This window comes from Urocitellus parryii, chromosome 13 (genome assembly GCF_045843805.1).
Source record: "Urocitellus parryii isolate mUroPar1 chromosome 13, mUroPar1.hap1, whole genome shotgun sequence".
In the NCBI taxonomy this organism is placed as follows: Eukaryota; Metazoa; Chordata; class Mammalia; order Rodentia; family Sciuridae; genus Urocitellus; species Urocitellus parryii.
The window spans coordinates 48375098-48386600 of record NC_135543.1 but is presented as its reverse complement, the minus strand read 5'-3'; the positions used below and the strand labels follow the sequence as shown (position 1 = coordinate 48386600).

Genomic DNA, 11503 nt, shown 5'->3' with positions numbered 1-11503 from the left:
AGTACTAGTTCTAAGGAAATTTCCAATAGACCCAGGGGCTACAACCTATCCACATACAAAAGAGAAGAATATTTCATACAAGGGTCTAATTGGATCAGCTTAAATCCCAATCTAATTGTGGTCAAGTATTGGACTATAGTCACTGGTATAAAGGGTAGAGTCAGCTCCCACAGGACCACATAAATAGCCAGAAAAATAAGAGGAACTTTTGGGAAAAGAAGAGATAGATGTAGAGAAGGCAGAACACAAATATTCATTCCAGCCACGATACTGATGTTGCAGTCCATGGACTAGGGGCATCTTCCTCAACTAAATATTGTTAAAAATGCAGAATTTCAGGCCCCACAACAAGTGAATCAGGATTTACAATTTAAAATATCCCTTTAAAATTTTAATCTATGCACATTAAAATTTCAGAGTTCTGGTGATTGAAGATACAGTCCAGACAAGAGATACTCTTTTTTTTTTTTTTTTTAACTACTGGGGATTGAACATAGGGGTGCTTTAATCTCTAAGCTATGTCCCCAGCCCCTTTTATTTTTATATTGAGACAAGGTCTTGTTAACTTGCTGAGGGTCTTGCTAAATTACTGAGACCACACCCGTCTACAGACACAAATTAAAGCCATAATTTTGGAGATCACTTATCAGAAAAGTATCCACAAAAAGACTACAGCAGTTAGACCCCATGCACTCTAGTGGGTAATGGTTTCACAGAGAAGAATGAGCCATGGAAGGAGCCCTAAAAATAAGTTAGGGAGAAAATCAGGTGTGTTGGCATCCTGGCAGTCAAGAGAAGAAGGTGTTTCAAAAGCACAGTGTTTGAATTAAATGGTGCGGAAATGGTAAGATGAAAGTAGAACGTTCTGTTTTGGAGCTCAGAACTTAAAATGCAATTAACAAGCTAAAAGTTTTGACTTTCTTCAAGTACATTAAGGAATGCTAAGATTCCTGCTGTTGGAACCGAGTTAGAATTATCCTTTGGGCTTCCCTTAGAAATTTTCTTCGTTCAGAAGAAATTATACTCGGTGCTTTGTCACCGCGCCCTGCTGTGAGGCCAGCTGAAGGAGACAGACCTACTAGGAGGAAACTTCCTCCTAAACCGGCCTCACGCCCACAACAGCCGTAAAAGTAGTCCTCCAGTCGCCAGGGGCCGCCGTCGCAATCCTTGCGGCCGGAAGGGAGTGCGGCCCAGCACGGCCTTGGCGTTTCCGCTGTACGCTTCAGGGTTCCGCGCGCTCTTTACGTCCGGAGCCTCTGGAGTAGGCGTTTCCGGCCATTCATAACTCTTAGTTGGTGGGTCTTCGCTTGTCTAATATTGTGCACTATCGGACCAAGGGAGTAACAGCGCCGCTAGGATGAAGCTCGTGAGGTGAGGATATGACTAAGCGAGGTGGGACTGTGAAGGGAGGATTTGGGCCGGGGTAGAAGCTGGGCTGCTCCGATTACAGGAGGCGGGAAACCGCGTGCGTGCGGCCTACTAACGGCCTCCGGCGCCGGCCCCTCCCGCGCCCATGTTGGCGGCGCCGAGGGTGCTGGAGTCTGGGTTGCACCCGGACCCAGCGTGTCTTCCAGTAGGTGAGTGTGAAGGCCGAGCCGTTTCTTGTCATCTAGTGTGTAGAGGCCTGAAAAGTGCAGCGCCTGACGTCCAAGTTCGCTTTTGGTTAGTAACCACTTTGCAGTGTGTGCTTGGTTCTAGTAGCTTAGAAGCTGCATGAGGCTAACTGGAAACAACGACACCTATGTGCAAGTCAAAGAGGAACTAATTCATAAATTTGCGACTTTAAACATTTTTTACAGTCTCTAGATTATTTCTCGTTTAGGATACGGTTTTGATTTATGAGGATTTTCCCACTATAGAGTCATCATTTTAATTGTGGCTGACTATAAAGATATTTCTCAGATATTTCTCCCGTGTTTTCTGTCACTGTGTCAGTTAATTGAGCCTACAAAAGACTTGGAGGCCTGGAACATAGGAGCAGAGAGTTGCAAATAAGCCAGCAATTAGAATTATTTAGCTAGTTTCTTTTTTGTTGAGTCGAGGATTGCTGTTCTCGACTATTGGGCACCTGTTACACTGTACATAGGTAATAGAATTTAAATATTTTTTTTAGTTTTAAGGGACACAGTACCTTTATTTTACATTCATATGGTGCTGAGGATCGAACTCAGTGCCTCAATCATGCTAGGCGAGCACTCTACCACCGAGCCACAACCCCAGCCCATAGGTGATAGAATTTAAAAAGCAGCATATCTGCCATTTTGGAGCCTTCTATGTAGTGGTGAAGACAAATGAATAGGCAGTTTCTATATTTGAAATAGCAAGATTCTGCGGAATATTGTGTTGGGGGGGCAGTTTGTAGAGGAGGCAATTAAGATTAATTTTCAGGGTCTTCCTCATATTTCCCCGCAGCCCCATTCAATTTTTTTTGAACTATAATATTGAGTAAAAAGTCTCAGAATTTGTTCATATCTGCTAGTCTAAATCATAATCTTTTATTTTTTTATTTATTTTTTTTTTAAGAGAGAGAGAGAATTTTTAATATTTATTTTTTAGTTCTCGGCGGACACAACATCTTTGTTGGTATGTGGTGCTGAGGATCGAACCCGGGTCGCACGCATGCCAGGCGAGCGCGCTACTGCTTGAGCCACATCCCTGGCCCCTAAATCATAATCTTTTAAAATTAACTTTTGGTAGTATACTTTTTGATTGAGTTCTCATTTAAAGATGTTGTTATGATGGGATTTCCGTGTAACTTTTGTTTTCAGTTTATTTTACTTTAATTTGCTCTAATTAGTTGTACATGACAGTAGAATGCCTTTTAACAACACCATACATAAATGGAGTATAACTTCTCATTCTTCTGGTTGTACATGATGTAGAATCACACCTGTTGTGTAATCATATATGTGCATAGGGTAATTTTTAATGTCCAGTTCATTCTACTATCCTTCATAACCCCAGATTCTCTTCACACTCTTCACTTCCCTCTACTTAACCCAAGGCGCGCAAATATATAATATATATATATATATATATATATATCCATCCCCCACCACCACCAATTCTTTTTGGTACTGGGGATTGAACTCAGGGACACTCAACCACTGAGCCACATCCCCAGTCCTTGTTTATGTTTTATTTAGAGATAAGGTCTCACTGAGTTGCTTAGTGCTTCACTTTTACTGAGGCTGGCTTTGAACTCTCCTGCCTCCGCCTCCCAAGCTGTTGGGATTATAGGTGTATGCCACTGTGCCCCGCCCCCAAAGCATCATCTTTAATGGTTATGCTTAATCTTGTTTTGTATCTTTGGTATAATATAGAAATGAAATTTCTTCTTACTATAGAATGTATTCTGTTCTGTACCTCAGTTGGGACCATCATTTTTTTTCCTTATTGTTTCCATAACTGAGGGGGAAATTGATTACTTTTCCTGATCTTCCTGATGTCTGATAAACTACTAGTTTTGCCAATTCTAATAAAAATGTGATGTTATCTAGTTCTCTTTGTTCACTTAGTGTGATACTGAAGTTATCTGAATATTTGATTCTAACTTTTAGTAATTAGGAAGAATTCAGATTAGTAAAGGCTTCATCAGAAAATAATTGAATGTTTGTGCTTCCTTGTTTCTGATAGGGTGAGATGATTGTATATTTTTCCAGCCTGAAGTATCCTCCTCCTTTTATGTACTCACCACAACTGAGGTTTGCCCCCTCCCCACACTCATGGTTTATTTTCCCTTTAGAGGTAAATATTTTATGTAATGAAATGCAGCATTTTTTTTTAAAACTAGTTGGAGTGCTGGGGGTATAGCTCAGTTGGTAGAGTGCTTGCCTTGCACGTGTAAAGTCCTGGGTTCAATGCCCAGTGCCACACCAAAAAAAAAAAAACCTACTTGGAACATTCCTGTGTAAATCTTTTTTTGTGGACATAGCTTTCATTTACCTAAGTAAATACTTGAGATTGAAGTTTTTGAGTCATGGTGTAGACATATAATTAACAAGAAGCTGTTTGACTGTTTTTCAAAGTGATTGTACCATTTTTTTTTGTAATATGTTCTATTTGCCCTTCATCCTCATCAGCATTTGTTGTTGTCAGTCTTTTTAATTTTGGGCAGTTCAGTGGGTGTGTACAGGTATCTCCTTTTAATTTGCATTTTCCTAATGACTAATAATGTTCAGCACTTTTTCACCTCTTCATTGGTCATTCTCATGATTTTTACCCCCCTTGGACACTTTACCACTGAGCATGTTTCCATCCTTTTTTATTTTGAGACAGGGTCTCTTCCCAGTTCCCAATCTGGCCTTAAACTTGCAATCCTCCTGCCTCAATTCCCAAGAAACTGGGACTTTAGGCCTGTGCCACTGTGCCCAGCTATCATGAATTAATTTTTAATTTCTTAAAAATTTTTTGGTACTGGTGATATAAACCAGAGAACTTTAACACTGAACTACATCCTCAGCCCTTTTTATTTTGAGATAGGGACTCACTAAGTTGCTGAGGCTGGCCTCAAACTTGTGTTCCTCCTGCTTCAGCCTCCTGAGTCACCTGGATTATAGATGTGTGCTATGTGCCCAATGCACACATCTAACAGTTTGTGTTAGGATGCTAACATTATTCTTTGTAAGTATTGAGGGTTAGTTCAGGGAAAGCTAAAAATGTTACGCAGATTACTAATAGAAATTAATGTGGATAGATTTAGCAGATTTTCAGTATCAGATAACTTTATCCTTTCAGCTCTATAGATAGGCTTTTGAAGTGTTAAAGGTAAAAATTAATGGTTTTATTCCTATTTTCCATAGATTTTTGATGAAATTGAGTCATGAAACTGTAACCATTGAATTGAAGAATGGAACACAGGTCCATGGAACAATTACAGGTATGGAAACAGTTGGAGTATTTAAATTTAGAGACTTGTTTTCATTTAGGTCCCCCCCCCCAAAAAAAAAAAAAAAAATCTCTGCTTGCAGACCACAATTCTTTTTTGGTTGCTTAATGAACATTGTCCTAATTCTAGTATAGATCTGCAATTTTTTGTGTGAGTGAATTATTTAATTGACCTTACATGGCCTTACCTTAAAGGCACTTATGCTACAACCAAACTGAATTCCCCAGGTATCCTGTTTTCTTGATTTTTCTGACTTTACTTGTGTGTGTTCTTCTGTACTGAATGTTTCTTTTAGAATATATTACAGAGCTTTTATTTTCATTGGGATTGTGTTCCCTGTTAGATTGTAACATTTTTGAGGATGGAGTGTGGAGTTTCTCTGTCTCATTATGTTGTGTAAAAAATATGTGGACAATGGGGGGGGATATTAGGAAACCTTGACTTGATCTACGTAAGGCAAGTAGTATTCACATATATTTTGGAGTATTTTCTTTGCTCACAGGTTTTCCAAAATTTTGCAGAATTTATTTCTTTTTTTAAAATTTTTGCTATGTTAGAAATTGAACCCAGGGTCTCCCACGTGCTAGGCAAGTATACTACTAAGGTATATCTCCAGCCCCCAAATTTCAGAGTTTTCAAAAGAATAGATGGGCCAAATGAAAGACAGTACTTTTGGAGCATATGTTTCCATTCTCTAAAATACTGAAATTTTAATATTTGTATCTGAGTAAACAAAGAAAAATGTAAAGTATTAAACTAACATTACTGGTGATCATATTAGAACTTTACAAGTTTTTGTGGAAGGAAATTAAAACAGTATAAGGTTGTCATATAGTCTTAGATCATACTGTGAAAGTATAATTGCTGTCCTGTTGAAATTCTGCAACTACCCCAGTGCAGTAGTGCATACCTGTAATCCCAGTAACTCTGGAGGCTTGAGACAGGAAGATTGTAAGTTCTAGACCAAGCCTCGGCAACTTAATGAGTCCCTAAGAAAATATTAGTGAGATCACAGTCTTAAAATTTTAAAAATAAAAAGGACTGGAGATATAACTCATTGTTAAGGGGCCCCTGGCCATTCCCAGTCCCTTTCCCACCTTCTCCACTGCCTATACCCCTCTTTGGGCCCCCCCCCCTTTTGCCCCAAAAGTAGTTTCGAGTGTGTTGCTGGAGGTTGAACCCAGGGCCTCCTATATACTAGACAAGCATGTACTACTGAGCCTTATCCCAAGCTCATGCATTACTGTTAATTTTTGCAGCATTGGGGATTGAACCCAGGGTCTTGCACATGCTAGGCAAGTGCTCTACCACTGAGCTACATCCCCAGCCCCAGAAATTTCAAAAGTAGTGATTCAGTCTGCTACCTCAGAGCACTGTTTTAGGTGTTATGGAGGAGACAATGTCTCTCGTTGGAACCCAGAATCTAGTGGTGGAAGACATAACCTAAATAATATAATGCAAGTTTTATCTAATATATAATAGGCACTTAATAAATGGATGTCCTGCTGGGTGCGGTGACAAACACTTGTAATACCAGTGGTTTAGGAGGCTGCCACAAGAGGATCCCAAGTTCAAAGCTAGCCTCAGCAACAGCAAGGCATTAAGCAACTCAGTGAGATCCTGTCTCTAAATAAAATACAAAATAGGATTGGAGATGTGGTTCAGTGGTTGAGTGCCCCTAAATTCAATCCCTGGTTATCCACACACCCCCCACCTGCCACCCAATAAAATACAATGAATGAATGTCCCAGGGGTGGGGACAGTTATAATAAGTTGAGGGAGCAAATTTGGTTAAGAATCCTATTCCCAGGCTGGAGTTGTAGCTCAGTGGTAGAGTGCTTACCTAGCACTTGTAAGGAACTTGGTTCAATCCTCAACATCACATAAAAATAAAATAAAGTTGTTATATTGTATCCATCTACAACTTTTCCCTCCACACCCGACAAATCACTGTTAAAAGTTTCTTGTATCATATATGAACACATAAAAACATAAATAATACATATTCATTTAGTCACCACAACAGGAATAGTCATACTTTACCATAAAAATAGTTGGGATTAAATTTAAATGACTTACGATGCGCTTCCTGGAATGTAGACAGAGTTTATTCATTTTCCCCCTCCCCCTGCATGGATCAAGGTCTTTAAGAAAATAGAATGTATTATGAGCATATTAATTTCAGGAAAAAAGAAGTCTTGTTCCTCTCGCTGGAAAGGAGGAGGATAGGATCAGTAATACTGAAAAAAATTAGGCAGTTTTGGAAACGTTGAGAGACTTCTGTTGTTTTCTAATCTTAGCTTTCTAAGGCAAGAAGTTAGGTAGGTCTTTGGTTATCCCATTTGTTCAAATATAATTTCATAAAGGCATCAATAATCAGGTGTTTTCTGCTATAATGCCATATATTCATTCTGAAAAACCTTGTTTTGGTTTTACAAAGTCTCATACTAAAAATAATGGCTTACTGAGAAAAATAGGTTGGGAAAGAACACTCAAAAACTTGAAACTCGGGGCTGGGGTTGTGGCTCAGCAGTAGACTGCTTGCCCAGCAACAAGCATGCTGGAGGTGTGCTGGGTTTGATCCTCAGCACCACCACATAAAAATGAAATAAAGATGTTGTAACCACTACAACTAAAAAAAAAGTTAAAAACCTTTACAACTTTGTAATCAAAAGCATTAACAATCTTTTTAAAAAATATAGTCAAGAGCTGGGGCTGTAATTCAGTGGTAGAACACTGATTAGTGTGCATAAGGCCCTAGGTTTGATCCCCAGCACTGCAACAAACAAAAACAGTTAAAAAGATAATTTTTTTGAGAGAGAGAGAGGGAGAATTTTTTAATATTTATTTTTTAGTTATCGGCAGACACAACATCTTTGTTTGTATGTGGTGCTGAGGATCGAACCCGGGCCGCACGCATGCCAGGCGAGCTCGCTACCGCTTGAGCCACATCCCCAGCCCTAAAAAGATAATCTTAAGTTCCTAGTAATAATAAAAAATACTGTAGACCCTATAGGAATTTATTTTCAAAACAAAGATGAGAATAGTTGTGGCATGTGGTGTATGTAAGTTACAAAGAGAACTGCCAATAAATACCTTTCAAACTTGGGATAGGAGAATACAGGGCATAATGGACATATGTAACAATCAGGGCCTTCTAGGGCTTGCTATATTCACTTCTATAAGCATACCTAGCTGTGTAAAACAGTAGTATGGCTAGGGGAAAATCTCAATGAAGGAAAGATTGCTGATTTACATTGGCGTAATTCTGCACGTGTGCTAAATTCTGTTGAGAAACACTGCAAAACAGATGTGCTCTTACAGTACAGTATTAACTGTGGCTTGACAAATTAATTGGTTGCCTTAATTATTGTGCTAATAATAATGGCTATGCTGTTTTTCTACTTTAGGTGTAGATGTCAGCATGAATACACATCTTAAAGCTGTGAAAATGACCCTGAAGAACAGAGAACCTGTACAGCTGGAAACATTGAGTATTCGGGGAAATAACATTCGATACTTTATTCTGCCAGACAGCTTACCTCTGGATACACTACTTGTGGATGTTGAACCTAAGGTGAAATCTAAGAAAAGGGAAGCTGGTAAGTTTGAAGGATTAAAAATGTTTTAGTATGCTGTTTTAAATCCTAATGCACTATTCCAAATACAACATTTGTGAACACAGGTGGTTTTGTTGTTGTTGTTTGTATGTGGTTCGAAGTTTCCTGTATTTGCAATGAGTGCATATAGTATTTATTATAGCTCTTGGTGTTATTATTTAAAAGATTATTGCTCTTTTAATATCTTATCCCTTTGTGCATGGCTTGATCTCTTCACACTAGAAGATTTGGAGATTGAATTTATGCCTGATATTTTAAAATACCTTAATGACTTTGCATAGGATCCCCCTTCTTTGTTTTTTCTCTCTGTTGTCCTGGTGCTTGTCCCTAATAGTTAAGAAAACTTGCTAGTTAAACTTCCATAATTTCTTTCCTTTTGCTCATTCTTATCTTCCTACTTTGGAACCACCAAAAACAAAAACCACTTCTGACAGTTTTGGTTTGGTTTGGTTTTTGGTGCTACAGGGGAATTTATCCATCTAGCTACATTCCCAGCCCTTTTTTATTTTGAGACAGGGTTTCACTAAGTTGCTGAGGTTGTCCTCAAACTTGCAATCCTTCTGCCTCAGCCTTCCACTAGATTACATGTGTACACCATCATGCTGGCTTCTGGCTGATTCTCTCTTTTTTTTGTACTGGGGATGGAACTCAGAAGCACTCCATCAGTAAGACACATCCCAGCCCTATTTTGTATTTAGAATCAGGGTCTTACTGAATTGCTTAGCTTCTTACCCTGTGCTGAGGCTGGCTTTGAACTAGTGATCTTCCTATCTCGACCGCTTGAGCCTCTGGGATTATAGGCATGCGCCAACATGCCCAGCTGATTCTCTGATTCTTATTTTTTCTCTCTTGTTTTTTCTTTGCCTTTTTAATTTATTTTTTGAGAAATGTTCTTCTTTTTAAATTTTATTTATGTATTTATTTGTATTTTTTAGTTTTCGGTGGACCTTTATTTTATTTATTTATATCCGGTGTTGATAGTCAAACCCAGGGCCTCACATGCTAGGCAGGTGCTCTACCACTGAGCCACAACCTCAGCCCTCGAGAAATGTTCTTGACTTTTTCAAGCATCCTCCCTTAATCATTTTTCATAGAATCTTGTTATTTTGTGGATGTAGTGCTTTTTTTTTTTTTTTTCTGGCAAGGTTAATTTTAGTTTTGCTTTTTAAAATTTTATTCTGTATTTGACATTGTTAGATCTCTGTTTCTCTGTGTGTTTTTGTGTATCTGTCTGCGTGTCTGTGTGTCTCTCTCTCTTATTTTCTCTCTCTCTCTTTGTTTTTTCCAGTACTAGGGATTGAACCCAGAGACACTCTATCATTGAGCTACATCCCAGCCCTATTTCCTTATTTATTTGGGATGGGGAGTACTAGGGATTGAAGTGAGGGGCACTTAACCACTGATCCACATCTCCAGTCCTTTTTTATATTTTATTTAGAAACAGTCTTGCTAAGTTTCCCAGTCTGGCAGCCTCCCAAGTCTCTGCAGTTACAGGCATGACACAGTTGGACTCCTTGACTAGAGGGTCTCACTGTGAAGTTGTCCCAAAGTAAATTGCGTTCTTCACTAGGAGATCCAAAATTTCAGGATCTAAAAGTCTTTTGTAGAGCTATTTTTCTCAGCTCTGCTTCCTTGGGATAAGTATCTTCAGCCAGCTTTATAGAAACAGGGCTGGGTGTTTGTAGATATTCACTTAATATAGTGACTTTGAGACTTTTTTTGCTCTGTACCCACGGAAATATACTTTGCATCTTGACTTGCTTATACCTATAGCTTATACCTATACCTATACCTGTAGTCTCATAAAAGTTTAAAAATATAAAAGTAGTAGTCTTTTTTAAAAATTTTTTATTAGTTGTAGATGGACAACTATTTTATTTTATTTGGTGCTAAGGATCGAACCCAAAGCCTTACACGTTAGGCAAGCGCTGTGCTACTGAGCTACAGCCTCAGCCCCCAAAAAGTAGTAGTCTTAATACAAATGTGCTTAAGTTTCCTATTCTGTTGTCTTTTGGTTAAAAAAAAAAAATTGATTGTAACACATACCTTGAAAAACCCTTTTTAAACCCCTTTCTCCCTCTCAGTCCTGTGCTCTCTACTTAGCAAGTATTTTTTAATCTGAAGTCTTCTGATCTCAAAAGAGATTTATTCTGCCTTTTCTTTTCTACTTACCTGTCAGGGAAATAACGAAGTCTTTAATCCACTGTATTTATCAGTGGTAGAGTTCCCCTGGGTTCAATCCCTAATACCACCACCAACAACAACAACAACAAAAAAAAAAACAGGGTTGGTGAGAGCTTGGGGATCTAGCTCAGTAGTAGAACACCCTTGATTTCATTTCTCAGTACTAAACTGCAACAGCAGGAACAAAAAAGGGCTATTAAGTTGTGGAAGGCTTGTATGTAAATGCTTTTTGTGGTGACCAAAAGACAATTTACCTTGCTTTTCTTTTCCCTCAGTTGCAGGAAGAGGCCGAGGCCGAGGAAGAGGAAGAGGACGTGGCCGTGGAAGAGGAAGAGGGGGCCCTAGGCGATAATGTGTCTCTTGATTACTGTTTGAAAGTGATAAATGATTTTGAGATTTTTTTGTACAGGTTTTGTTTGTTTGTCAGTTTTTAATAAACATAAGTGTGGGACAGAGTTGTCTGTTGACTATATCAAATTAAAATTCCAGTAGTTTCCTGTACATTGATGAAATGAACAGTGAAAACTAGGCAATTTCATTTTTAAATGATTAGTCTTTAAATTAGTTTGTTTTTGTGGTGCTAGAGAATCAATCCCAGGGCTTTATACACATTAAATAAGTGCTCTACCACTTAGCTACATCTGCGGCCCCAGTCTTTAATTTTTTTTTTGTTTGTTTGTTTGTTTGTTTTTTTTTTAAGTCTTTAATTTTTTTAACTAAAATTTTTTTCACAGTGTATATACATGGAATATATATCTATATTTAACATGTATTGAATATGCCTTTTATTGTTTTACTCTGATTTTATTGC

General features: G+C 38.4%; 1 protein-coding gene across 3 annotated transcripts; it reads left to right on the top strand.

The window, feature by feature from the left end:
- The first annotated feature begins 1226 nt into the window (after nucleotides 1-1226).
- Nucleotides 1227-11177, top strand: Snrpd1 (small nuclear ribonucleoprotein D1 polypeptide). Of its 3 annotated transcripts, none has more exons than XM_026388076.2 (4): nucleotides 1227-1371; nucleotides 4803-4879; nucleotides 8299-8490; nucleotides 10968-11173. In XM_026388076.2, the coding sequence occupies exons 1-4, from the start codon at nucleotides 1358-1360 to the stop codon at nucleotides 11042-11044; spliced, it is 360 nt and encodes a 119-aa protein (XP_026243861.1). In that variant the 5' UTR covers nucleotides 1227-1357; the 3' UTR covers nucleotides 11045-11173. The 3 variants fall into 3 exon arrangements, with proteins under 3 accessions (XP_026243861.1, XP_077648491.1, XP_077648492.1); XM_077792365.1 differs by lacking the exon at nucleotides 1227-1371 and adding an exon at nucleotides 1501-1577 and having other exon boundaries at nucleotides 10968-11177; XM_077792366.1 differs by lacking the exon at nucleotides 1227-1371 and adding an exon at nucleotides 1599-1662 and having other exon boundaries at nucleotides 10968-11177.
- The last annotated feature ends 326 nt before the right edge of the window (nucleotides 11178-11503 follow it).

Excerpts from the sequence above, each read along its gene's own strand:
- Snrpd1 (XM_026388076.2), top strand. Across the intron at positions 4,880-8,298 it reads GGTCCATGGAACAATTACAG|GTGTAGATGTCAGCATGAAT; the intron begins GTATGGAAACAG and ends TTTCTACTTTAG. Across the intron at positions 8,491-10,967 it reads ATCTAAGAAAAGGGAAGCTG|TTGCAGGAAGAGGCCGAGGC; the intron begins GTAAGTTTGAAG and ends CTTTTCCCTCAG.